The sequence below is a fragment of the Gigantopelta aegis genome, chromosome 10 (genome assembly GCF_016097555.1).
Source record: "Gigantopelta aegis isolate Gae_Host chromosome 10, Gae_host_genome, whole genome shotgun sequence".
In the NCBI taxonomy this organism is placed as follows: Eukaryota; Metazoa; Mollusca; class Gastropoda; order Neomphalida; family Peltospiridae; genus Gigantopelta; species Gigantopelta aegis.
The window spans coordinates 2,883,275-2,907,992 of NC_054708.1; the positions used below are offsets into that span (position 1 = coordinate 2,883,275).

The 24,718-nt window shown below is 38.2% G+C and overlaps 2 protein-coding genes across 2 annotated transcripts in view; one reads left to right on the top strand and one right to left on the bottom strand.

Moving 5' to 3' along the window:
- Window positions 1–304: 304 nt before the first annotated feature.
- Window positions 305–2,676, bottom strand: LOC121384028 (transmembrane protein 203-like). The gene is made up of 2 exons (XM_041514172.1): window positions 2,519–2,676; window positions 305–1,236 (listed from the first exon to the last, which is right to left on the bottom strand). Exon 2 carries the CDS (start codon window positions 818–820, stop codon window positions 416–418), a length of 405 nt encoding a protein of 134 aa, XP_041370106.1. The 5' UTR covers window positions 821–1,236; window positions 2,519–2,676; the 3' UTR covers window positions 305–415.
- A 102-nt stretch (window positions 2,677–2,778) lies between these two features.
- Window positions 2,779–24,718, top strand: part of LOC121382743 (NADPH-dependent diflavin oxidoreductase 1-like) — a 30,353-nt gene continuing 8,413 nt past the window's right edge. The window contains exons 1-14 of the mRNA XM_041512316.1: window positions 2,779–2,982; window positions 4,033–4,175; window positions 4,920–4,997; window positions 6,697–6,794; window positions 7,953–8,051; window positions 8,620–8,721; window positions 9,134–9,331; window positions 10,331–10,452; window positions 11,154–11,326; window positions 13,171–13,218; window positions 16,352–16,459; window positions 18,622–18,817; window positions 21,749–21,808; window positions 23,753–23,871. Of these exons, the coding sequence (XP_041368250.1) occupies window positions 4,038–4,175; window positions 4,920–4,997; window positions 6,697–6,794; window positions 7,953–8,051; window positions 8,620–8,721; window positions 9,134–9,331; window positions 10,331–10,452; window positions 11,154–11,326; window positions 13,171–13,218; window positions 16,352–16,459; window positions 18,622–18,817; window positions 21,749–21,808; window positions 23,753–23,871 (1,539 nt within the window). The 5' untranslated portion in view covers window positions 2,779–2,982; window positions 4,033–4,037. The remainder of the gene's footprint in view (window positions 2,983–4,032; window positions 4,176–4,919; window positions 4,998–6,696; window positions 6,795–7,952; window positions 8,052–8,619; window positions 8,722–9,133; window positions 9,332–10,330; window positions 10,453–11,153; window positions 11,327–13,170; window positions 13,219–16,351; window positions 16,460–18,621; window positions 18,818–21,748; window positions 21,809–23,752; window positions 23,872–24,718) is intronic.

Consider the following 24,718-nt stretch of genomic DNA (forward strand, 5'->3'; position numbering starts at 1 on the left):
GATGGTACAAAATGGCCGTGCCCGTTATATATAAGAGCCGTCACATTCATATATTATATCTGTTGAATATGCATACCAGGCCAAATGCCTTAATTGTCCCCTCCTTTAAATTAACTTATTGGAACAGACAAACCCGGTAATTATATATATATATATTGGGAATTATTAGTACAGAAATAGGTAATTTTTAGTGCCACTTTCTTTTGAGAAGGGTTTATGTTTGGACCCACACAACGCCTGGATAAATTCCTGTTATTGAGAATACAAAGAATACAGTATTTAAAATGGATTTAAACCACACAACTCACAGTTCATAATTTTATTATAAAAATAACCTTTCATATCAACATCCAAGGTGAAGTGGCAAGAAAATCAAACATCACCGACAGTGAATACAACCATCATATACTATATACTAATGAACCCGACATGCACGCACCATCACAATTGGTAAGAAAATAAATATGGGAGCCATCACTTCTGACGATGATAATGACCGAGTCTGACTGAACTTTTCACAGAGGAGGAATTTAAACACAAACAGTAATATGATGCTCAGTAGAGAAGTCAAGAAGCGAATTCCTGCCGTTTTGAGGCCGTTTTCTTCATACTGGCGAATAAAAACGATGACGCAAAAATACGCACACAGTCCGTCACAGACGAAGAGAGGAATAAAACAGATCCACCACGACTTGCCGATGATGTCTTCGTACTTCAACACAGCAAGAACTGAGAACACCAACACTGAGATGAGGTGCATCCATATCTCAAATCCTGTCATTCGTAGCCAGCACACCAGCTCGCGTAACGTGAAAAACATTGTGATTTTCTCTCAACAGAGAGTTAGAGCGGCACACACAATTTTACTGAATCACATTTCGCATGTTCAATGAGATACACTTTCCATTCTTGCCATCAACTGAAAAGACTCATTTTGAAATAAGGATGTGTGAGATTTTCCAGTGTGCCAGTGTTTTCTATTTCATAATAAAGATGAATATTATTCCCAGTGTGACTGGATTGTCAATTAGGACCTATATGAAAGATTCAGGGTCGGGAAACACATTTGTATAAAAAGTCAAAGTAACTGTCGGAATATCTTTCACTAAGATAGCATACTGCTATAGCTGTCACATATACAATGTTTGGCCAATAACTTCAATCCCAATCCAAAAGAAATCTGCTTAAATTCAAAACGGTCACATGACGGCAACTGGTGGTAGACTCTGTTTCAGTCTGTAAACAAAATGTAAACATGATATTAAATAATCAACAAGTTTATAAGAGAATGAATAATACAGTAAAACCCCTTTAAAACAGACACCCACAGATCAAGTAATATGACTGGTATTAAGGGATATCCAGTTTAAAGAGGTACTGTTCTGTACTGAGACTGTGAAAAAATATCCACTTAAAATTGAGGGAATTCTGGTTTCTAAGGTCTGATTTTGAGGGGTTTCACTGTATAAAAATGTATGTATCTTGTAATTATAATAAATGTAATATTTTACATTTATTCATTAAAAATGAAACGTTTTTATCTAACAATTACTGTTAGAGATGTTAGGTCATATATATAGTGCAGGGCTCGGAACGTACGAATTTGTCTCCCACAGCAATTTTGTTTTAAATTGCCATGGGTGAAACACACCATCAATGGCAATTTTGAGCCTGCTTATGACAGTTTTTTAAAATGTGACATTTGCAGCAAATAAAAATGACTGAAAGGTTATTTTGCTGTATGTTGACATATTTCAAATGTAAAATATTGGCAGATAATGCACACCTGGTGTATACATTGTGCAATTGCCACCAGTGCCATCGTTAAGTTGAAGCCCTGCAGTGTACCAGTAACTGCAATAAATGTAAATATTAATACCCCAAAAATATACCACAGGGCTTGAAAACTTAAGAATTTCTCTCCCACGGCAATTTAAAAACAAAATTGTTGTGACTGAAACGACCCACTGACAGCAATTTAAAGCCTGCCCACAGCATTTGAAAAAAAGAAGACTTTTGCAGCAAATAAATAAGACTGAATGGTTATTTTGGTGTATGTATTTTAAATGTACTAATGTTATATACTGGCAGCTAATGTATGACAAACATTTTGCATTCATTGAGGAGCTTTACCGATGGCACTTTTGTACCGTCGATGATGCTCCCGACCTATGGCAATTTATATCTCCACGATAGCAATTGCTGTTGGTGCCGTCGTTAAGTTCAAGCCCTGTACCAAAATAAATGTAAACTGTCCATCAAAAATTATAAACTTGTACAAACTATCAAAATAATACTCTCCACCTTTGCCAAAGATTCTTTGGAAACTAGGATACAGTTAATGCTGAGTAGTAACACGTTATGATACTGATATTCTTGGTTATATTACGCAAATATATATTTGGGATCGATTGATTTGTAGTTATTTATCACAAATATATGAAAAATTAACAAAAACTACGATATTGCACCTTTAATTTAAAGTTAAATTAAAACCATTCATCAGTGTGAAACGTACCGTATAACGTACACTAGTTAAACCACTATGTGGCGATAAACCAGATCATACACGAAGTCGGTATTCTTCATAAATAAAAATACAACTTTCACGTTGAAAAAAATCGGAACTAAACCATATATGTAAACAGAAACCTCCTACAACAGTGTAACTTCCGGGTCAAGAAACCTCATTAGACTGGTATGCGAACTGTTTCGGCGGGTAATGTTCTTGTGTGTTGAAAGGCGTTACGTGACCTGGAGAACTGGTAGAGGATTTAGCACGTGTGAGCAGTGGGTTTCTGACAGCTAACATATTTTCGTAACACTTACGCAACAGTGGTTGATGATTGTGAGCCTAATGATTGATTGCTTTCCACAATTTGTAAAAAAAATTTTAAAAAAATACTATGACCTCGAGAAACGTGAGCGCAAGATACTGAATCCTGAGTGGAACGACTCCACTGGCATATTTAATATTTCAAGGTAAATTATTATTTGAAGTTTGATATTTTACTATTTTTACATTTATTTGTGATAAATAAGCCTAACTACAAATTAGCCATGTCACACATTATAATTTTTGCATTTAAATAACTTGGGAATACCGAAATTGTGATGTGCCTGCATAACAGAGATGTGTTTAGTTGGACCAGATAGCAAAATCTGGCAAGTTGCCTGTAGACAGATAGATAGTGCCATCAGACACATGAGTTGTACAAAGAAAGAAAGAAATGTTTTATTTAACTACACTCAACACATTTTAGTTACGGTTATATGGCGTCAGACATATGGTTAAGGACCACACAGATTTTGAGAGGAAACCCGCTGTCGCCACTACATGGGCTACTCTTTCCGATTAGCAGCAAGGGATCTTTTATTGGCACTTTCCACAGGCAGGATAGCACAAACCATGGCCTTTGTTGAACCAGTTAATGAGTTATGGATCACTGGTCAGTGTAAGTGGTTTACACCTACCCATTGAGCCTTGCGGAGCACTCACTCGGGGGTTTGGAGTCGGTATCTGGATTAAAAATCCCGTGTCTCCACTGGGATCCGAACCCATACCTACCAGCCTGTAGACCGATGGCCTAACCACGACGCCAGCAAGGCTGGTCATGAGTTGTACAAAGACTAACAACTTGTCAACATAACATAACATTATGGAGTGTTCAAGTCCACTGAATGATCTATATTTCGCCAGTTTTTAGCTAAAGATTTTTCAGTATATATTTTTTTTCTACCATCAAATTAAATTATTTGTTTATAATGATTTATGGGCTAAGCAAAAGTTCATAAGTAATTTTGCATGATGCAGTTCAAAAGCCTAAGGTGTGTTCTCAAAGTTGCAATTGTCAGGTTTCACTGTTTTGACATGTGTAAAGTTAACCATCTAAATGTCCGTCTAGCTCTAAAACAACATAGTACTCGGGCTACACTAGAGCACATTCTAGTGGTGGTGTTATTAAACAACCAAAAAAAATGAAGTAGGAAAGTATATTGTTGGACTACTGTCTATTTCACTTTTTTATGTAGATCTCATGGCTTCGTCAGGAAAACTTCTTGTCCTGTATGGAAGTCAGACCGGCACGGCTCAAGATGTCGCTGAAAGAATTGGTCGAGAAGGGAAGAGAAGACATTTTACTGTCAGAGTGATGTCCCTTGATTCTTACGCTGTGGTATGCATAGTAACATGGAATATTATATGTGGCCGAACAGATGACATATTCAGTGGGAGGAAGGGCATTTCGCATGAGGTAGAGGAATATGATTCATGTATTACACACTGTATATATGAATGGAGACAGAACATAGATAATGGAATACATAATATTATTACCCCAGGGGGCACTCATAACCAGGGAACTAAAAATCCATTGGTGTAACGTGCAATATTATTGGATGATCTAGTACTTACAAACCAATGATTTTGTCGGTACTAAATAAGACATCATCACAGTTTGGTAAACCTTCACAATGATGTCACATAGTTTAAAGAGTTTGCATTTGTGCCTCTCAGTTTTCATTGTTAAACTTGTAATAAAATATTATTTTAATACAGTTCATAACAGATGTTATGAACAATAAAGAGAACTTTTATGTGTGTTTTTTAATTATTTGTGAATGTGAATAAAATAAAAAGATATAGTGATACAAATTTTTACTGATATTGTACATTGTTTTTGGATTAAAAAAAAAGCTTTTAAAGAAAAACAAATAGATGAAGTAATAAATAGAATAACTAAAGCTTGTAACAAATTAAAATTATTTTTATAATACTTGGTAAATTGTTTATTATCCAGAATAAAGGGCTGACTCTAATTTTATTAATTAGATATTTCACTCCCCTTCCCCCCAATTTCTTTACAGTGTAACAGTACATAATAACTGTAGGATTGTGACCAATATGTTTTGTTACGCAGGCCGGTTTGATCCATGAACCTATCGTGGTGTTCGTCTGTGCTACAACCGGACAGGGCGACCCACCAGACAACATGAAGGTACAGCAACTCTTTCACTCATTCACTTCAACGTATTTTCTTACTTATATATTCAATTAAGGACCAAGCACGCTGTCCAGGACACACACCTTAGCTATCTGGGCTGTCTGTCCAGGACAGTGGGGTAGTTGTTAGTGAGTGAGAAGGGTATAGTGGTCTTACACCTACCCACTGAGTCTTTAGAACTTGCTCAGGGTGGGTGCTGGTACCAGGCTGCAAAACAGTACATACCAGCCCTATGTCCGATGAGTTAACCACGACACCACTGAGGCCGGTACCGGGCTGTGAACCCAGTACATACCAGCCTTATGTCTGATGGCTTAACTACAACACCACCGAGGCCGGTACCGGGCTGCGAACCCAGTACATACCAGCCTTATGTCCGATAGCTTAACCACGACACCACCGAAGCCGGTACCAGGCTGTGAACCCAGTACCTACCAGCCTTATGTCCGATGGCTTAACCACGACACCACTGAGGCCGGTACCGGGCTGTGAACCCAGTACATACCAGCCTTATGTCTGATGGGTTAACCACGACACCAGCTACAAACCCAGTACATACCAGCCCTATATCCGATGGCTTAACCACTACACCGCCGAGGCTGGTACCAGGCTGTGAACCCAGTACCTACCAGCCTTTTGTCCAGTGGGTTAACCACGACACCACTGAGGCTGGTACCGGGCTGTGAACCCAGTACATACCAGCCTTATGTCCGATGGGTTAACCATGACACCACTGAAGCCGGTACCGGGCTGCGAACCCAGTACCTACCAGCTTTATGTCCGATGGCCTAACCACGACACCACCGAGGCCGGTACCAGGCTGCAAACCCAGTACATACCAGCCTTATGTCCGATGGGTTAACCATGACACCACTGAGGCCAGTACCAGGCTGCGAACCCAGTACCTACCAGCCTTATGTCCGATGGCCTAACCACGACACCACTGAGGCCGGTACCAGGCTGCGACCCAGTACCTACCAGCCTTATGTCCAGTGGGTTAACCACGACACCACCGAGGCTGCTTTAGAGTTACATAATAATGGGATTCATTATATTGTGATCACATTCATTCAGTTTGGCTTGCATCAAGTTAAAGTGAAAAAACCCCAAACTAATGTCTGTCTTTTAACGATTAATAAAAACAAGTTAAATTAAAGTTAAATTGTTTATCATTTATATATATATGATCATATCTCTACTTGTTTGGGGGATTTGTCCTTCTACATGCTCTGATTGTTTGTTTTCCCCTATCCAAACGAGTTTCCCATGACTGGTATATCAAAGGCTGTGGTATGTACTGTCCTGTCTGGAAACATGCAGATAAACGATCCTTTGTTGCTAAAGGAAAAATGTATAAGACTGATAATGACCAAATGTTTGACGTCCAATAGCCGATGATTGACAAATCAATTAATAATCTCTGGAGATGTCATTGAACAAAATAAATTATTCTGTGATGAATTTGTTAACTTTTAAATGTAATTACATTTTGGTTATCAGAAATAGTTTTTACCTATTTAGTTTTTCATTTATTTATTTTGTTTCCTTTTACACACAGTTGTGCTTATACAATGAGGTAGGGGTCTATATTTTTGTTTCCAAATACTTTAAAATGTTATTTTAAAAGATCTGTATTTAAGTTTCATTTGTACAAAGAAATATGGTAAATATTTTAACTATTTTATTTTTTCAGCTGTTTTGGCGTTTTATTCTCCGAAAGAATCTCCCATCTAAGTCGTTAACTCAGGTGAAGTTTGCTGTCCTTGGACTGGGGGATTCATCATACCAGAAGTAAGTGATGGAAGCCGTTTCTTATAGTACACTCAACATCACCACATTCTCATATTTCTCACTCATTATTTTGAAGGAGTGAGACGTAGCCCAGTGGTAAAGTGTGTCTAATGCACAGTAGGCCGTGGTATGTGCTGTCCTGTCTGTGAGATGGTGCATATAAATTATTCCTTGCTACTAATTGAAAAATTTAGTGGTTTTCCTCTCTAAGACCGTCACAATTACCAAATGTGTTACATCCAATAGCCGATGAATAATAAATCAATGTGCTCTAGTGGTGTTGTTAAACAAAACAAATGTTCCTTATTTTGCTGTCACTTGTGACCCTGACCTTTTATACCCTGCTTTCCAGCCTTGACTACTCTAGTGTATGTTCTTTTTAAGAGTTAAAAGTACTGTTTTAATTTTAATGTTTTTGGAGGGTTGGTATATCCCCAGTATATATTAGATTGTATTGTGCAAGGGGTGGGACGTAGCACGGTGGTAAGCACTAACTTAATGCACGGTCGGTTTGTGGTTGATCCCTGTTGGTAGGCCCATTGGCCTGTTTCTTGTTCCAGCCAGTGCACCACAACTGATACATCAAAGGCAATGGTATGTGCTGTCCTGTCTGTGGGATGATGCATTTAAAAGATCCCTTTCTACTAATGGAAAAATGTAGCCAGTTTCCTCTTTGACTATATGCTATAAAATAGCTGATGATTAACAAATCAGTCTGCTGTAGTGGTGTCATTAAACAAATCAAACTTTAACCTTTTGTATTGTGCAAGAACTGTGCAGGCTGTAGTAAACAGGTCACACACACACACACACACACACACACACACACACACACACACACACACACACACACACACACACACACACACACACACACACACACACACACACACACTTTCCCTTCCTGAAAGACAGCTCCCTATTAATCTGCTGGAATTTAGTCATACTCTGCCTTGATTAAGTGACACCAGCCAGCTACTGGTACATCAACACTTCAAGATTTTTATGACAGGTTTTTGATGATAAAAAATTGCATTTTTGGCTACTGTAATAAAAGGTGTCATTTCTGACAGTACTTGAAAGTAGTTTTTATTACAAGAATGTCTGTATTTATCCTGTCTGTTGAGAGTTGTAACAAGACATTGTGTGTTTTTGCAGGTTTAACGTGGTTGCTAAGAAACTGAACAAGAGACTACAACAGCTTGGAGGACACATACTAACTCCGATCGGCCTCGGCGACGACCAGCATGAGTTGGGGTAGGTGTGTTACTAAGCTTTCATTAATAATCACACTGCTGTTTGTTCAGACTTAAAATAAAAAAATGGTGTGTCTGATAACTTTACTTATTTGTACAATTCACTCAAAGTGACAGACCCTAGTTTTTAAACACTGTGACATAATCTTCACTAAGAAGTACTTACATTTTATTATTTACAATATTCATTATCATACACATTTTTGTAATACCCCAAAATGCATTTTTCATAATTCTAAAAACACACATTTGTCTGAGAAGTAATGGCTACAGGCCATAGGATTTCAAATTTCATGGGAAACACTTTTTCAGTTCTGTTCTTTGTGAACATGGAAACCCATGAGAAACTGTTTTTAGAAAATATTTATTTATATATTATTTTCGTTGAATAGTTGTACTGAATATAATAATCATTGGGGGGGGGGATTTGATTCCGTGATTTTACTGACATGGTACCGGAAAGATTGTTTCTGTGGAATCTGAGAGCCTGGGTTATCAAGACAAACTAGTTATTTTAAGAATTTCTGAGATTATACAGTGTAAAATTAGACCTTTAAACAATATTCCAGTCCTGATGCAGTCGTTGATCCGTGGCTTGAATCATTCTGGAACACAACTTTACAGCTTTACCCGCTGCCTGTTGGAAAATCCATCATAAGTGCTGACATCTGGTGAGGAATATTTACTTTACAAATAAAATAGTGTACAAATGATAATATAATCTTCATTAACGATTTCAGTCTGATAATGCAAAATGTAGCATTTACCAAGTTTTGAATGTGTAACAATGACATACCGGGTATATCTTCAGGAGTTAACAACTATCACCTTTTAAAAATTTGATGATAATAAATTTTAGTATAAAACCAGTACTAAGTAATCGCAATTAAAAACTAAGAAACTTAATTTAGTATTCACTGTATACTAACTTCAGCCTAGGGTTTGTATTTAAAGAAAAGATATTATTTAAACACTTACAATTAAAACATTTTGTAAATATTGTTTTGTTTGTGGTTTGAAATGGGGGGATGGGGCTGTGGATTACTATTAAGTATTTGTTTCATTTCACTTTCTTACATGCAGTCCAGTATCAAGATTCAAATTGATAACGAAACCTAAAGAAACCGTATCACCAACAAACCAGTGTATTCAGACAGACAGTAAATATAACCAGCTGCATCCATTCCATGCTAGACTGAAGACAAACAACAGAGTTACCTCCCCTGATCACTTTCAAGATGTCCGACATATCGTCTTGGATACAACTGGCTCTGGTATATTGTATGTGAATGTTGGTAGATTTACATATTTGTAGTTTTATGTTAAGACAGTTGTTATTTTTGTGTTGTATTTTGGGGTGGGTGGGTTGGGAGGAGAGGCATTTGACATAGTTTATACAAATACTATCACAGCGTAGTATTGTATATTTAGACAGACATGCAGTTTGACACGTCACATTTGTATCAGTAATGTAATGCTGCATTCATTAGAAGTTATGGATGTCATATTTTCCAATTCACAAGTTGTGAAGAGTGTTCGTTTGGTGAAATAACTCGTGAACAACTTGTGAAGTGGGATAGGATTTTCTGTTTCAATCTTCACAACTCGTGAAAAAAAAGGTGGAACTTACACAAGTCATTCGTGCAATTATGGGTTGGAGTGTGAACCTGGAGTGATAGAGCAGATTGTCTATAAATCACCTGAACACTCTCCACTTGGTGAAGTCATGTTCATAATTTGGAACTTGTGTGTGAATACAAGCAGCAAATGAAGACAGCAACATAAAATGCCTGTTATTGACCCACTTTATGGATTTTGAAGCACTTGTCCATATGTTCTCACAAATACATGTTTACTTGTCAAGCAGAAAGCAATTAATGGTTATCCAAGGAACAAGTGCGAATTTACAAAAGAGCACTCAAAAATATCTGGACAGTATTTGAGCAAAAGAAAAGAGGTTATAAATAAAACTTTTGTTAACTGAAAATAATTTATACTAATAGAAAGTTCTAATTGATACTGTATTTCAATATCAGGGCTCACCCTGTCCATTGCCAAGTTAGCCACTTGCTAATTTTTATACAAAGTGGCTACAACATTTAGTCTTTGGCTAACAATTGTTTTCTTAAAATAACCACATTTTAATATTTTTCAAGAAAATACTCAACATATGTCAAAATGTGCTATTTAACAACATTTTGTTCCAGTGTGTGCCCTGATGTGTAATGTGTAATAATTGTAGTGTTTGACTGTCCCATATTGATTGTATTGTGTCTCCAGGTTTAATCCCGGTGACGTTGTCATGGTGCACCCACAGAACTTGGATGACACGGTTGAAGAGTTCATCCTGTTGTTTGGACTTGACAGAGACATGTGTTTTGTTTTAGAGGCTAATCAGTCAGGTACGTTTGACACTGACGGTATATCTCCTACTGATATTAATATCTTACTTGGTTGAGGTTTTACACAGCCCCCTCCGGACTGTTTTGTTTTTGCAATGTCGGAAGATATTGAGATGAAATTTTCTGTGTGGCTTTATCATGTTCTGTTACAGATCATGTTTAACTTTCATGGAGATTTACCCATTTTTCACAGAGTTATGGCCCTTGAACTTAGGAGATATTAAAATTTGTATATAGCTTTATCATGTACTGTTACAGATAAAGTTTAACATTCAGTGTGATTTACCCATTTTTAATGAGTTGTGGCCCTTGAACTGAGGAGATAAGAAAATTTGTTGGGCCTGGTAGGAGACATGTATTGTTTTAGCAGTACTCTCAGAATGTTTGTTAATATTTGTATTGTCAGGACTTTACTAATTTTGGCACAGCGGGGACTTCTGTTTTTTCTGAGCACAGGAAGATGTTTTCCTTCAGTACTATCATTAACAGCTGCTGGAGAGTTTGTCAGTATTCAGAAATGATTTTCAAGTTATTTTAATGTAATTAAACTTAACATTTCATTGGTTTTGAGGTGAAATATTTTGAGGTCAGCATGTTTGTACTTAATTTGGGTGTGATTATTTTTGGCATATGTATTTTGTGCACAATGTTTATTGCCTTGACTTTGATGCAGTTTAAAGCTGTGATTGTTTTCCCTGCAGACTGTGATGTTCCTGCCAGCTTGCCGCAGCCGTGTTCCGTGGATTACCTTGTGCGTAACTACCTGGACATCAACGGAATTCCACGGAGATACTTCTTTGAGCTCATGTCTTTACTGTCCGACGATGAACAGGAGAAGGAAAAGTTAAAAGAATTTGCATCGGCGGCAGGCCAGGTATTTGTGGAATTGGGTTGTTTGTTAATATCTCCTTTCAATCTGATAGTTGTGTACAGGTAAATAATTAAAAACATTGTGATTTACTTGGTTTATAAATATCATTAAGCAAACATGTAGCTTTCGTTGTTGTCTGTGTATATTATTAGTACTAAGGTCAATATACCACACTGATGAAAGACATTCAATAAGTTTTCTATTAGAATGTTTATCTATATTCCATATGGGATGTAATTTGGACTCTGTATAGAATCACCTAGCCCAGTGGTAAAGCACTTGCTTAATATGCAATCTGTCTAGAATTGATCCCCATCAGTGGGCCCATTTCTCATTCCAGCCAATGCTCCACGACTGGTATATACAGAGTTCGACAAATCCGCTAGCCCGACGCCCGTGGCTAGTGGTTTTTAAGTTCGGGCTAGTGAGAAACGCAAAACCACTAGCCCCTGCGGGCTAGTGGTTTCCCCCCTCCTCTCGTCATCGCTCGATCGTGGTTTTTTTTTTTTCTTTCTTTCTTTTTTTCTCGGCTGAAATTTCGTTTAATAAATTTGATTGTGATGTTTGTCATCGAATAATATCAACAACGCAATCAGTATATAATAATAATCCACTTGAGCTAGGTCTGCAAACTGCAGTAACATGCTATCTCTACATCGTCACAGTTACAGCATGCATTGTTTACCTTTCCCTTTCAAGTTTCTGGCACAGGAAATAAAGTCTAATGACATGCGTGTTTTGATTGGTTAGACACATCACGTGGTAGTTAATCTTGCACATTTGTTTTAGGCTAAGAACTTGGAAATCACAAATCGCGACGACAGGTTAATCTCAATCAAGTAAACCCCAGCCATGCTTTGAATTTCAGTGTTTGTTTTATTTACCTATTGTTTTCTAATTTAACACTTCGCTAATATGTGGTTATCGGCAATCAGGAAAACAATTTACTTTAATGGTAACCGCATATGCAATGACTCGGCTTGGCCTATTACGTGTAGCGGTTTGGATAATACGTCACACCTGCCGATACAAGATAATACCTTTTTTGTTCATCAATTAACAACGGATTAAATGTCGCCGTTATATTCTTTTGATATCGGTCTGACATGGGATAATGCCCTGTATTTGGCATCACCGTTCCTGGCGACATAAACAGTAGGCCCTAAATATATAACCAACTACCAAATACACTGAACCATCTATTACTGTGTGTCACACTGTCGTACCCTCATTTAAATTTAATTATTTTGATAGTGTGTTTAGATACCAACCAAGAGTTTGCTCAATTATTTTTCCCGGGTGGGGGGGGGGGAAGGCAAAAACGAAAACGGGACAATGACGATGGATCACACTTGACAAAAGACAAAATGTACACGACAAAAAACTGAAAGTTACAACATGATTTAAGTGTTTGTTTTATTTTACTGTTATACTCGTAAATGTGTAATGTTACAAAAATTATATAAAAATCCAGTTATAATTGTGGAGGAATTTGGGCTAGTGCTTTATCTTGGTGGGCTAGTGGTTTTCACAAACCCACTAGCCCTGTGGCTAGTGACTTTTCAAAATATTTGTCATACTCTGGTATATAAAAGGCTGTGATATGTGCCATCCTGACTGGCTGTGATATGTGCCATCCTGATTGGATGGTGCATATAAAAGATCCCTTGTTACTAATGGAAGAATGTAGTGGGTTTCCTCTCTAAGACTATATCAAAATTACCAAATATTTGACATCCAATAGCCGATGATAAATAAATCAGTGTGCTCTAGTGGTGTCATTAACAAAACAAACTGTGTTAGTTTTGTCTGACTAAATGCTTGCTGCTTGTAATTTGTCGTTTCAGGAGGAGCTGTTTTCCTACTGTAACAGAATGAAGAGAAATACTCTCGAGGTTTGTCTAACAACAGTCCATCAGTTAACATACTCAAACAGTTTCACAAAATTATATTTAAAATGTACCGTTTTTTTTTCAAAATACTAAAATGAAAAAGTTTTTGTTCTTTGAAGGTGAGATTAAGTCTCCACAAAGAGTGGGTGGTAGAACCAAGGTGAGGCAGGTCAATACACTCTGTAGCATATCATCACAAGTTAGAACCAAGGTGAGGCAGGTCAATACACTGTGTAGCATATCTTCACAAGTTAGAACCAAGGTGAGGCAGGTCAGTACACTGTAGCATATCTTCACAAGTTAGAACCAAGGTGAGGCAGGTCAATACACTGTAGCATATCTTCACAAGTTAGAACCAAGGTGAGGCAGGTCAGTACACTGTAGCATATCTTCACAAGTTAGAACCAAGGTGAGGCAGGTCAATACACACTGTAGCATATCTTCACAAGTTAGAACCAAGGTGAGGCAGGTCAATACACACTGTAGCATATCTTCACAAGTTAGAACCAAGGTGAGGCAGGTCAGTACACTGTAGCATATCTTCACAAGTTAGAACCAAGGTGAGGCAGGTCAATACACTGTAGCATATCTTCACAAGTTAGAACCAAGGTGAGGCAGGTCAATACACTCTGTAGCATATCTTCACAAGTTAGAACCAAGGTGAGGCAGGTCAATACACTGTAGCATATCTTCACAAGTTAGAACCAAGGTGAGGCAGGTCAATACACTGTAGCATATCTTCACAAGTTAGAACCAAGGTGAGGCAGGTCAATACACTGTAGCATATCTTCACAAGTTAGAACCAAGGTGAGGCAGGTCAATACACTGTAGCATATCTTCACAAGTTAGAACCAAGGCGAGGCAGGTCAATACACTGTAGCATATCTTCACAAGTTAGAACCAAGGCGAGGCAGGTCAATACACTCTGTAGCATATCTTCACAAGTTAGAACCAAGGCGAGGCAGGTCAATACACACTGTAGCATATCTTCACAAGTTAGAACCAAGGTGAGGCAGGTCAATACACACTGTAGCATATCTTCACAAGTTAGAACCAAGGTGAGGCTGGTCAATACACTGTAGCATATCCTGTAGCATATCTTCACAAGTTAGAACCAAGGTGAGGCAGGTCAATACACACTGTAGCATATCTTCACAAGTTAGAACCAAGGTGAGGCAGGTCAATACACTGTGTAGCATATCTTCACAAGTTAGAACCAAGGTGAGGCAGGTCAATACACACTGTAGCATATCTTCACAAGTTAGAACCAAGGTGAGGCAGGTCAATACACACTGTAGCATATCTTCACAAGTTAGAACCAAGGTGAGGCAGGTCAATACACACTGTAGCATATCTTCACAAGTTAGAACCAAGGTGAGGCAGGTCAATACACTCTGTAGCATACTGTAAATCATGAAATTAATGCGTCATGATATTATTGCGTCCGTACATGAGTGAACAAAAATGCGTATTTTTATTAATGCGTCGGGCAAAAAGTCCACATCACATAAAAACCACAGTTGTGTTCTTATTATATTGTTTGGGCTTCATCTTTCATGTTAAAAGAAGTGAGTAGTTGTTTTGACAGCTACTACATAATCTGAAGCTAATCGCATGGTGGGTCGACCAGGAAGCTGTAATTACTTAAAGTAGTGTAATTAGTATAACTACACCTTATTGTTAAGGGTATGCCTCGCACTTTTGTGTGGTGATTGCTTCTAATTAATCCACCAGTAGGAATAAAAGGTAAACGGGTCGCTATTGCAGGGCACAGTATTTCACGCGAACGCAGACATATTATTCTAACAAATGTTTTAGACTGATTTTATACACTTGATGCGCAGCACAGGAATAGACGTTAAAAATGCGATATATTGCAACAGTGACAACATGCGACCAGTCTAACTTAAAATGCCATGTATAGAGTCGAGCCAAATGGTTTGAAGAAATATGCACGGATTGTTGGTTGCGGTTATATAATTTTCTACTGTTTCATTTTTAAAGGAATATATTTAGTAATAAAATTTGTTGATGATAATTTTACAAATGTTCAAAACAGTTTAAATGTATACAGTAATCCAGAAGTGTAAGAAAATTTGAAAAATACTCACATCGCAAAATGAACTTTTTAAAAACAAAACATTTGGAACATCACTGTATTATATAACCACTATGATATTCCAGGAAAGTGAAAATAGAATGGCAACATCGAAACGAAAGAAAGATTCTTGAAGTATTCACAAAACGACATTTAACAAAAATTGTTTTTGTATTTTGTTTCATCTTTATATTATAAAAGTTTTATTTTATTTAGAAGTATTATAGTAAAATCCTGCACATTTTTTGTATTGGGAATGAGACTAAACAAAATGCGTCAAGTTATTATTGCGTCGATGTGTTCGCCGCATTTCTCGCATTAATTACTTGCTCGCATTAATTTCATGATTTACAGTATCTTCACAAGTTAGAACCAAGGTGAGGCAGGTCAATACACTCTGTAGCATATCTTCACAAGTTAGAACCAAGGTGAGGCAGGTCAATACACTGTGTAGCATATCTTCACAAGTTAGAGTGACTACCTTTTTCAGATTGAGTTAAACACATTGATAGATCTTTCTTACATGTACTGTTTATGTCCCACCATTTAGGTGTAATACATACCACATTACTATCGGAGTCTTCATTAAAACATTCCTTCCTTCATTCTTGTTCAGTCAAAGTAACAGAATCTGTCCTTTTTAAAAGTTGGTTTGCTGTAACCTACTTCATCATTTTAGCAATAATTCAGTCCAGCAGTTTTCTAGTTCTATTAGTTTTAATAATGCAAGAAAGGAAAATTATTGCTGAAAACATTTAGCTGTGGTCAGTATTATGTGTGGGACAAATTACTGTAAATGATATACGATGAAACTCCCCTAAACAGGACACCCATGGTACCAAGCAGAAAGTCCAGTTTTAAAAGGTTCCAGTTTGGAGAGGTTTTGTTCTGCTCTGATATTTAAAAAGAAACTGAAAAAATGTCCAGTTATGAGTGAATTCCGCTTTACAGAGGGTCCACTTTTAGGAGGTTTCACTGTATATATATTTCTAAAGGAATCTGATTGTTCCGTTATTTATGTTGTGTTTCCACTTGCAGGTTCTACACGACTTCCTTGAGACGTGTCGCACTCTGACATTGGAGTATTTGATAGATCTGATCCCGCCACTGCAACCGCGAGCCTTCTCCATCGCGTCGTCACAGAAGGTCTGTACGTGGACGGCCGTCCTCTAGATCTAATGTGATTGATTCAAACATATTTTATTGCTTTGAAAAAAAAAATGAATTAAGCACAATTTATACAACTTACTAGGCCTTCTCCATAACACATGTATATATATGCATGTCACGAAAGTAATATATTTGCAATTTAAATATGAACAGTAATTAATATTATTGAAAGAGAGAAAGAAAGAAAGAATGAAGGAAACAGAAAAAACCCTCAATAAAGTTTTCTATATGTTCGATAATCAGACGGAGTTTTGCTACAAAAGATCTAACTTGTCTCTTACTGCAGGCATGACAATATTTGGTGTATTGAGAAGTTCCATCCTTTAGATCTAACTTGTCTCTTACAGCAGGCATGACAATATTTGGTGTATTGAGAAGTTCCATCCTTTAGATCTAAATTCTCTCTTACAGCAGGCATGACAATATTTGGTGTATTGAGAAGTTCCATCCTTTAGATCTAACTTCTCTCTGATATTATGTGATTTTTATACAATTCCAGCTTTTAAAAAAAAAATTTTTTTTTAACAAAGTAGATTGAAGTTGATCTGAAATGTTGATAAATGACCTCTGTATAGTATAGTATAACAGTTTCAGCTTTTAATGTTAAATGATTGTAACAGAAAAATCAACCTTCACTGAGTACGAGAGTCCAGAGGTCAATTTCACAGAACATCGTAAGTTTATGTCTATGACTAGCAGTTATAGCGGACAGACGTTTACATGTGTTTGGCATCTATTTCATACTGAAAATTACATCAGTACGGAAGGTGGAGCATTATAAGGACAAAAGAAAATGAAATATGTGTACTTCAAACTATATTTGTTGTACTATAATAGTAATAAGAAGCATGGTTTAGTCATAGATTTTTTATGTTGACGTACCAAACTAGGCTTACGATGTTTAGTGCAATTGGGCCAAGTGCTCTACAAACTGAGATAATGGTGAAATTCCCACCAGCTACTGCTAGTAGGAACACCAACACTGCTACATGACTGTCACATCTCCTTCATCATATGAAGGGTCCATGGTGATATTCCCAACACTGCTACATGACTATCACATCTCCTTCATCATATGAAGGGTCCATGGTGATATTCCCACCAGCTGCTGCCAGTAGGAACACCAACACTGCTACATGACTATCACATCTCCTTCATCATATGAAGAGTCCATGGTGATATTCCCACCAGCTGCTGCCAGTAGGAGCACCAACACTGCTACATGACTATCACATCTCCTTCATCATATGAAGAGTCCATGGTGATATTCCCACCAGCTACTGCCAGTAGGAACACCAACACTGCTACATGACTATCACATCTCCTTCATCATATGAAGGGTCCATGGTGAAATTCCCACCAGCTACTGCCAGTAGGAGCACCAACACTGCTACATGACTATCACATCTCCTTCATCATATGAAGGGTCCATGGTGAAATTCCCACCAGCTGCTGCCAGTAGGAACACCAACACTGCTACATGACTATCACATCTCCTTAATCATATGAAGGGTCCATGGTGATATTCCCACCAGCTGCTGCCAGTAGGAGCACCAACACTGCTACATGACTATCACATCTCCTTAATCATATGAAGAGTCCATGGTGATATTCCCACCAGCTGCTGCCAGTAGGAGCACCAACACTGCTACATGACTATCACATCTCCTTAATCATATGAAGAGTCCATGGTGATATTCCCACCAGCTGCTGCCAGTAGGAGCACCAACACTGCTACATGACTATCACATCTCCTTAATCATATGAAGAGTCCATGGTGATATTCCCACCAGCTGCTGCCAGTAGGAGCACCAACACTGCTACATGACTATCACATCTCCTTCATCATATGAAGAGTCCATGGTGATATTCCCACCAGCTGCTGCCAGTAGGAACACCAACACTGCTACATGACTATCACATCTCCTTCATCATATGAAGGGTCCATGGTGAAATTCCCACCAGCTGCTGCCAGTAGGAGCACCAACACTGCTACATGACTATCACATCTCCTTAATCATATGAAGGGTCCATGGTGAAATTCCCAATACTGACTATCAATTTGGACAAAATAGGTTATTCACATGAACTCTTTATGTGTTTTAAGTCACATGACATAACACTGCATCTGTTTGTAGATGTTTCCTGATGAGATCCATATTCTGATGGCTGTGGTGAAGTACCGTACAAAGCTGTTAAAACCGCGACGTGGAGTCTGCTCCACATGGCTGTCTCAGCTCATCCCCGGAGCTCAGACTACAGTTCCTGTCTGGGTGAAGCCTGGAACCATTCGATTTCCAAAAACTACACCACCGGTCATCATGGTTGGTCCAGGTGATGTCATGGTTTTCTATTAAAACTAATAGTGATCAGGCTAATATTGGTTTTTATATTAAAAGTGATCAGACTGATATTGTTTTTGTATTAAAAGTGATCAGGCCAATATTGGTTTTTGTGTTAAATGTGATCAGGCTGATATTGGTTTTTGTATTAAATGTGATCAGGCTGATATTGGTTTTTGTATTAAAAGTGATCAGGCCGATATTGGTTTATGTATTAAATGTGATCAGGCTAATATTGGTTTTTGTATTAAAAGTGATCAGGCCGATATTGGTTTTTGTATTAAAAGTGATCATGCTGATATTGGTTTTTGTATTAAAAGTGATTAGGCTGATACTAGTGTTTGGTAATGACACCAGACTAGTTTCACTGATTAGTGTTTAGTAATGACACCCGACTAGTGTTTACTAATGACACCCGACTAGTTTCACCGACTAGTGTTTACTAATGACACTCGACTAGTTTCACAGACTAGTGTTTACTAATGACACTCAACTAGTTTCACAGACTAGTGTTTACTAATGACACTAGACTAGTTTCACCGACTAGTGTTTAGTAATGACACCTGACTAGTTTCACTGACTAGTGTTTAGTAATGACACCCGACTAGTTTCACCAACTAGTGTTTACTAAAGACACTCGACTAGTTTCACTGACTAGTGTTTACTAATGACACCTGACTAGTTCCGACTAGTGTTTACTAATGACGCTAGACTAGTTTCACTGACTAGTGTTTACTAATGACACCCAACTAGTTTCACTGACTAGTGTTTACCAATGACACTCGACTAGTTTCACCGACTAGTGTTTACTAATGACACCAGACTCGTTTCACCGACTAGTGTTTACTAATGACACTCGACTAGTTTCACAGACTAGTGTTTACTAATGACACTCGACTAGTTTCACAGACTAGTGTTTACTAATGACACTAGACTAGTTTCACTGACTAGTGTTTAGTAATGACACCCGACTAGTTTCACCAACTAGTGTTTACTAATGACACTCGACTAGTTTCACTGACTAGTGTTTACTAATGACACCTGACTAGTTCCGACTAGTGTTTACTAATGACGCTAGACTAGTTTCACTGACTAGTGTTTACTAATGACACCCAACTAGTTTCACTGACTAGTGTTTACCAATGACACTCGACTAGTTTCACCGACTAGTGTTTACTAATGACACCAGACTAGTTTCACCGACTAGTGTTTACTAATGACACCCAACTAGTTTCACTGACTAGTGTTTACTAATGAGACCCGACTAGTTCCACCGACTAGTGTTTACTAATGACACCCGACTAGTTTCACCGACTAGTGTTTACTAATGACATCTGACTAGTTTCACCGACTAGTGTTTACCAATGACGCTAGACTATATTCACCGACTAGTGTTTACCAATGACGCTCACTGACTAGTGTTTACTAATGACGCCCGACTAGTTTCACTGACTAGTGTTTACTAATGACACCAGACTAGTTTCACCGACTAATGTTTACCAATGACGCTCGACTAGTTTCACTGACTAGTGTTTACTAATGACACCCAACTAGTTTCACCGACTAGTGTTTACCAATGACACTCGACTAGTTTCACCGACTAGTGTTTACTAATCACTAGTTCCACCGACTAGTGTTTACCAATTACTGAATGACACGCCCGACTAGTTTCACTGACTAGTGTTTACTAATGACACCAGACTAGTTTCACCGACTAATGTTTACCAATGACGCTCGACTAGTTTCACTGACTAGTGTTTACTAATGACACCCAACTAGTTTCACCGACTAGTGTTTACCAATGACACTCGACTAGTTTCACCGACTAGTGTTTACTAATGACACCTGACTAGTTCCACCGACTAGTGTTTACTAATGACACCCAACTAGTTTCACCAACTAGTGTTTACTAATGACACCTGACTAGTTTCACCGACTAGTGTTTACTAATAGACTAGTTCCACCGACTAGTGTTTACCAATGACACTCGACTAGTTTCACCGACTAGTGTTTACTAATGACACCCGACTAGTTGCACAGACTAGTGTTTACTAATGACACCTGACTAGTTCCACTGACTAGTGTTTACTAATGACATCAGACTAGTTCCACTGACTAGTGTTTACCAATGACACTCGACTAGTTTCACCGACTAGTGTTTACTAATGACACCAGACTAGTTTCACCGACTAATGTTTACCAATGACGCTCGACTAGTTTCACTGACTAGTGTTTACTAATGACACCAGACTAGTTTCACCGACTAGTGTTTACTAATGACATCTGACTAGTTTCACCGACTAGTGTTTACCAATGACGCTAGACTATATTCACCGACTAGTGTTTACCAATGACGCTCACTGACTAGTGTTTACTAATGACGCCCGACTAGTTCCACTGACTAGTGTTTACTAATGACACCAGACTAGTTTCACCGACTAATGTTTACCAATGACGCTCGACTAGTTTCACTGACTAGTGTTTACTAATGACACCCGACTAGTTGCACAGACTAGTGTTTACTAATGACACCTGACTAGTTCCACTGACTAGTGTTTACTAATGACATCAGACTAGTTCCACTGACTAGTGTTTACCAATGACACTCGACTAGTTTCACAGACTAGTGTTTACTAATGACACCAGACTAGTTTCACCGACTAATGTTTACCAATGACGCTCGACTAGTTTCACTGACTAGTGTTTACCAATGACGCTCGACTAGTTTCACTGACTAGTGTTTACTAGACTACATTTAAATTATTCATGTATCGCTACAGTAGATTCTAATCCCACATATTTTATCAATTATTTTTCTTTATACATTTGTGATATATATATATTGTAATCAGATTTTAAGCATATTTACTCTTCAGTGCTTCTGTGTAATATTTTGCTTACTTTCGGTATGTGTTTGTTTCAGGAACTGGCGTTGCCCCTTTCAGAAGCTTTATCCAAGACAGAGCATCTGATCACATAGGAGGTGAGTTTGTGAATATATCTAAGACAGAGCATCCGACCACGTAGGAGTTGAGTTTGTGAACATATCCAAGACAGAGCATCCGACCACGTAGGAGGTGAGTTTGTGAACATATCAAAGACACAGCATTCGACCACGTAGGAGGTGAGTTTGTGAACATATCAAAGACACAGCATCCGACCACGTAGGAGGTGAGTTTGTGAACATATCCAAGACAGGGCATCCGATCACGTGGGAGGTGAGTTTGTGAACATATCCAAGACAGAGCATCCGATCACGTGGGAGGTGAGTTTGTTACTATATCCAAGACAGAGCATCCGATCACGTGGGAGGTGAGTTTGTGAACATATCCAAGACAGAGCATCCGGTCACGTGGGAGGTGAGTTTGTGAACATATCCAAGACAGAGCATCCGATCACGTGGGAGGTGAGTTTGTGAACATATCCAAGACAGAGCATCCGATCACGTGGGAGGTGAGTTTGTGAACATATCCAAGACAGAGCATCCGATCACGTGGGAGGTGAGTTTGTGAACATATCCAAGACAGAGCATCCGATCACGTGGGAGGTGAGTTTGTGAACATATCCAAGACAGAGCATCCGATCACGTGGGAGGTGAGTTTGTGAATATATCCAAGACACAGCATCCGACCACGTGGGAGGTGAGTTTGTGAACATATCCAAGACAGAGCATCCGACCACGTAGGAGGTGAGTTTGTGACTATATCCAAGACACAGCATCCGACCACGTAGGTGAGTTTGTGAATATATCCAAGACGGAACATCAGACCACGTAGGAGGCGAGTTTATGAACATATCCATGACAGAGCATCCGACCATGTAGGAGGTGAGTTTGTGAACATATCCAACATGCGAACCCAGTATCTACCAGCCGTATATCCGATGGTTTAACCATGACATCACCGAGGCCAGTTTGAACTGATTAACAAAGTTACATTTTTAAATGAGATGCTATATTCCGTGGTGTGGTTTCGTAAAGTCAGTTTCTAATGTGTTGTTTATCATGAAACATGGCTGTTTAGAAATGTTAAACGTCACTCTAAATCCCTTCTGTAAAGCCAGCACTCAGTGTTTTCCATGTCTAGTAGTGAATTATCGACTGCACAATGAGTTGTGGTGTTAAACATTTGTCATTAAACACAGCTGGTTAAGAAAGTGGGACATGATAAATACCTTACTTAAATTAGTCTTCGTGTTTTGCCATGTCCATTACAACTTGGGGTGTTAAAACATTTATTTTATTTTATATAACGACACCACTAGAGCAAATTGATTTATTAATGATCGTCAATCATTTGGTAATTTTGAAATATAGTCTTAGAGAAAACTTGCTACATTTTTCCATTAGTAGCAAGGGATTGTTTATATGCACCATCCCACAGGCAGGATAGCACATACCAAGGTGTTTGATATACCAGTTGTGGTGACTTAAATAAAAAAGAACCGTGTACAAGATGTATGTGTGTATCACAGGTCAGATTTTACTGAAACATTGTTTAGAAAGAAAGAAAGAAATGTTTTATTTATTGACGCACTCGTCACATTTTATTGACATTTATATGGTGTCAGACATATGGTTAAGGACCACACATATATTGAGAGAGGAAACCCGCTGTCTCCACTTCATGGGCTACTGTTTTCGATTAGCAGCAAGGGATCTTTTATATGCACCATCCCACAGACAGGGTAGTACATACCACGGCCTTTGAACTACCAGTCGTCTTGCACTGGCTGGAACGAGAAATAGCCCAATGGATCCACTGATGGGGCAATGTTTAGAAGTCTTTTGTAATACAATCTTGCTAAAGTAACATGACACAATCTAAGAATTAGCAAACGTTTACTGGCCCTTAATTACTTCTGTTGAGAATAGTTCATTGTTGATGCAAGTCAAAACGATTTACTTAATATAAATGTTTTCTTTCAGGGAATGTTTTGTTTTTTGGTTGTCGTAACTGCAACAAGGATTTCTACTGTGAAGACGAGTGGCGAGAACTGGAGAATGAAAACCTGGTCACACTCTTCACGGCCTTCTCACGAGACCAGGTTTGCTCAGCTACTGTCAGACTTTGCTTTGTTTTATTATCCACATGGTTCAACATAACCGAGTTAATAATAATCATACGAAGCACAACTGTAATAACAAGTGTGATGACGTAATTTTGGGAAGTGACGTCATATCTCAACGTTGATTTCTCCAGTCCTTGCTCAGACTTTGCATGTCGAATATGACGTCATTTCCTTCTAGTTGTGGTTGAAACATTTTGAAACGGTCCTTGTTATTCATGAAAAATTACAATAATAATATGGATAATAAAGAAATTATTACACTCGTATGTGTGTCATACTGATGTTACGAAACTTGTGTCAGGATTTATGTGTTACTCTTGCTCGGGAAATACAAATGTCCTGACACTTGTTTTGTAAAATCAGTACGACACACAAGCTCATATAATAATCTCTATATATCACTACTGAAACAAAACAATGTTAAGAGTGCTACGTGGTATTAGTGTCAAATTAAGTGTCCATACTCCCACCATCATCTCATGAAACAAAACGATGTTGAGAGTGCTGCATGGTATTAGTGTCAAATTAAGTGTCCATACTCCGACCATCATCTCATGAAACAAAACGATGTTGAGAGTGCTGCGTGGTATTAGTGTCAAATTAAGTGTCCATACTCCCACCATCATCTCATGAAACAAAACGATGTTGAGAGTGCTGCGTGGTATTAGTGTCAAATTAAGTGTCCATACTCCCACCATCATCTCATGAAACAAAACGATGTTGAGAGTGCTGCGTGGTATTAGTGTCAAATTAAGTGTCCATACTCCCACCATCATCTCATGAAACAAAACGATGTTGAGAGTGCTGCGTGGTATTAGTGTCA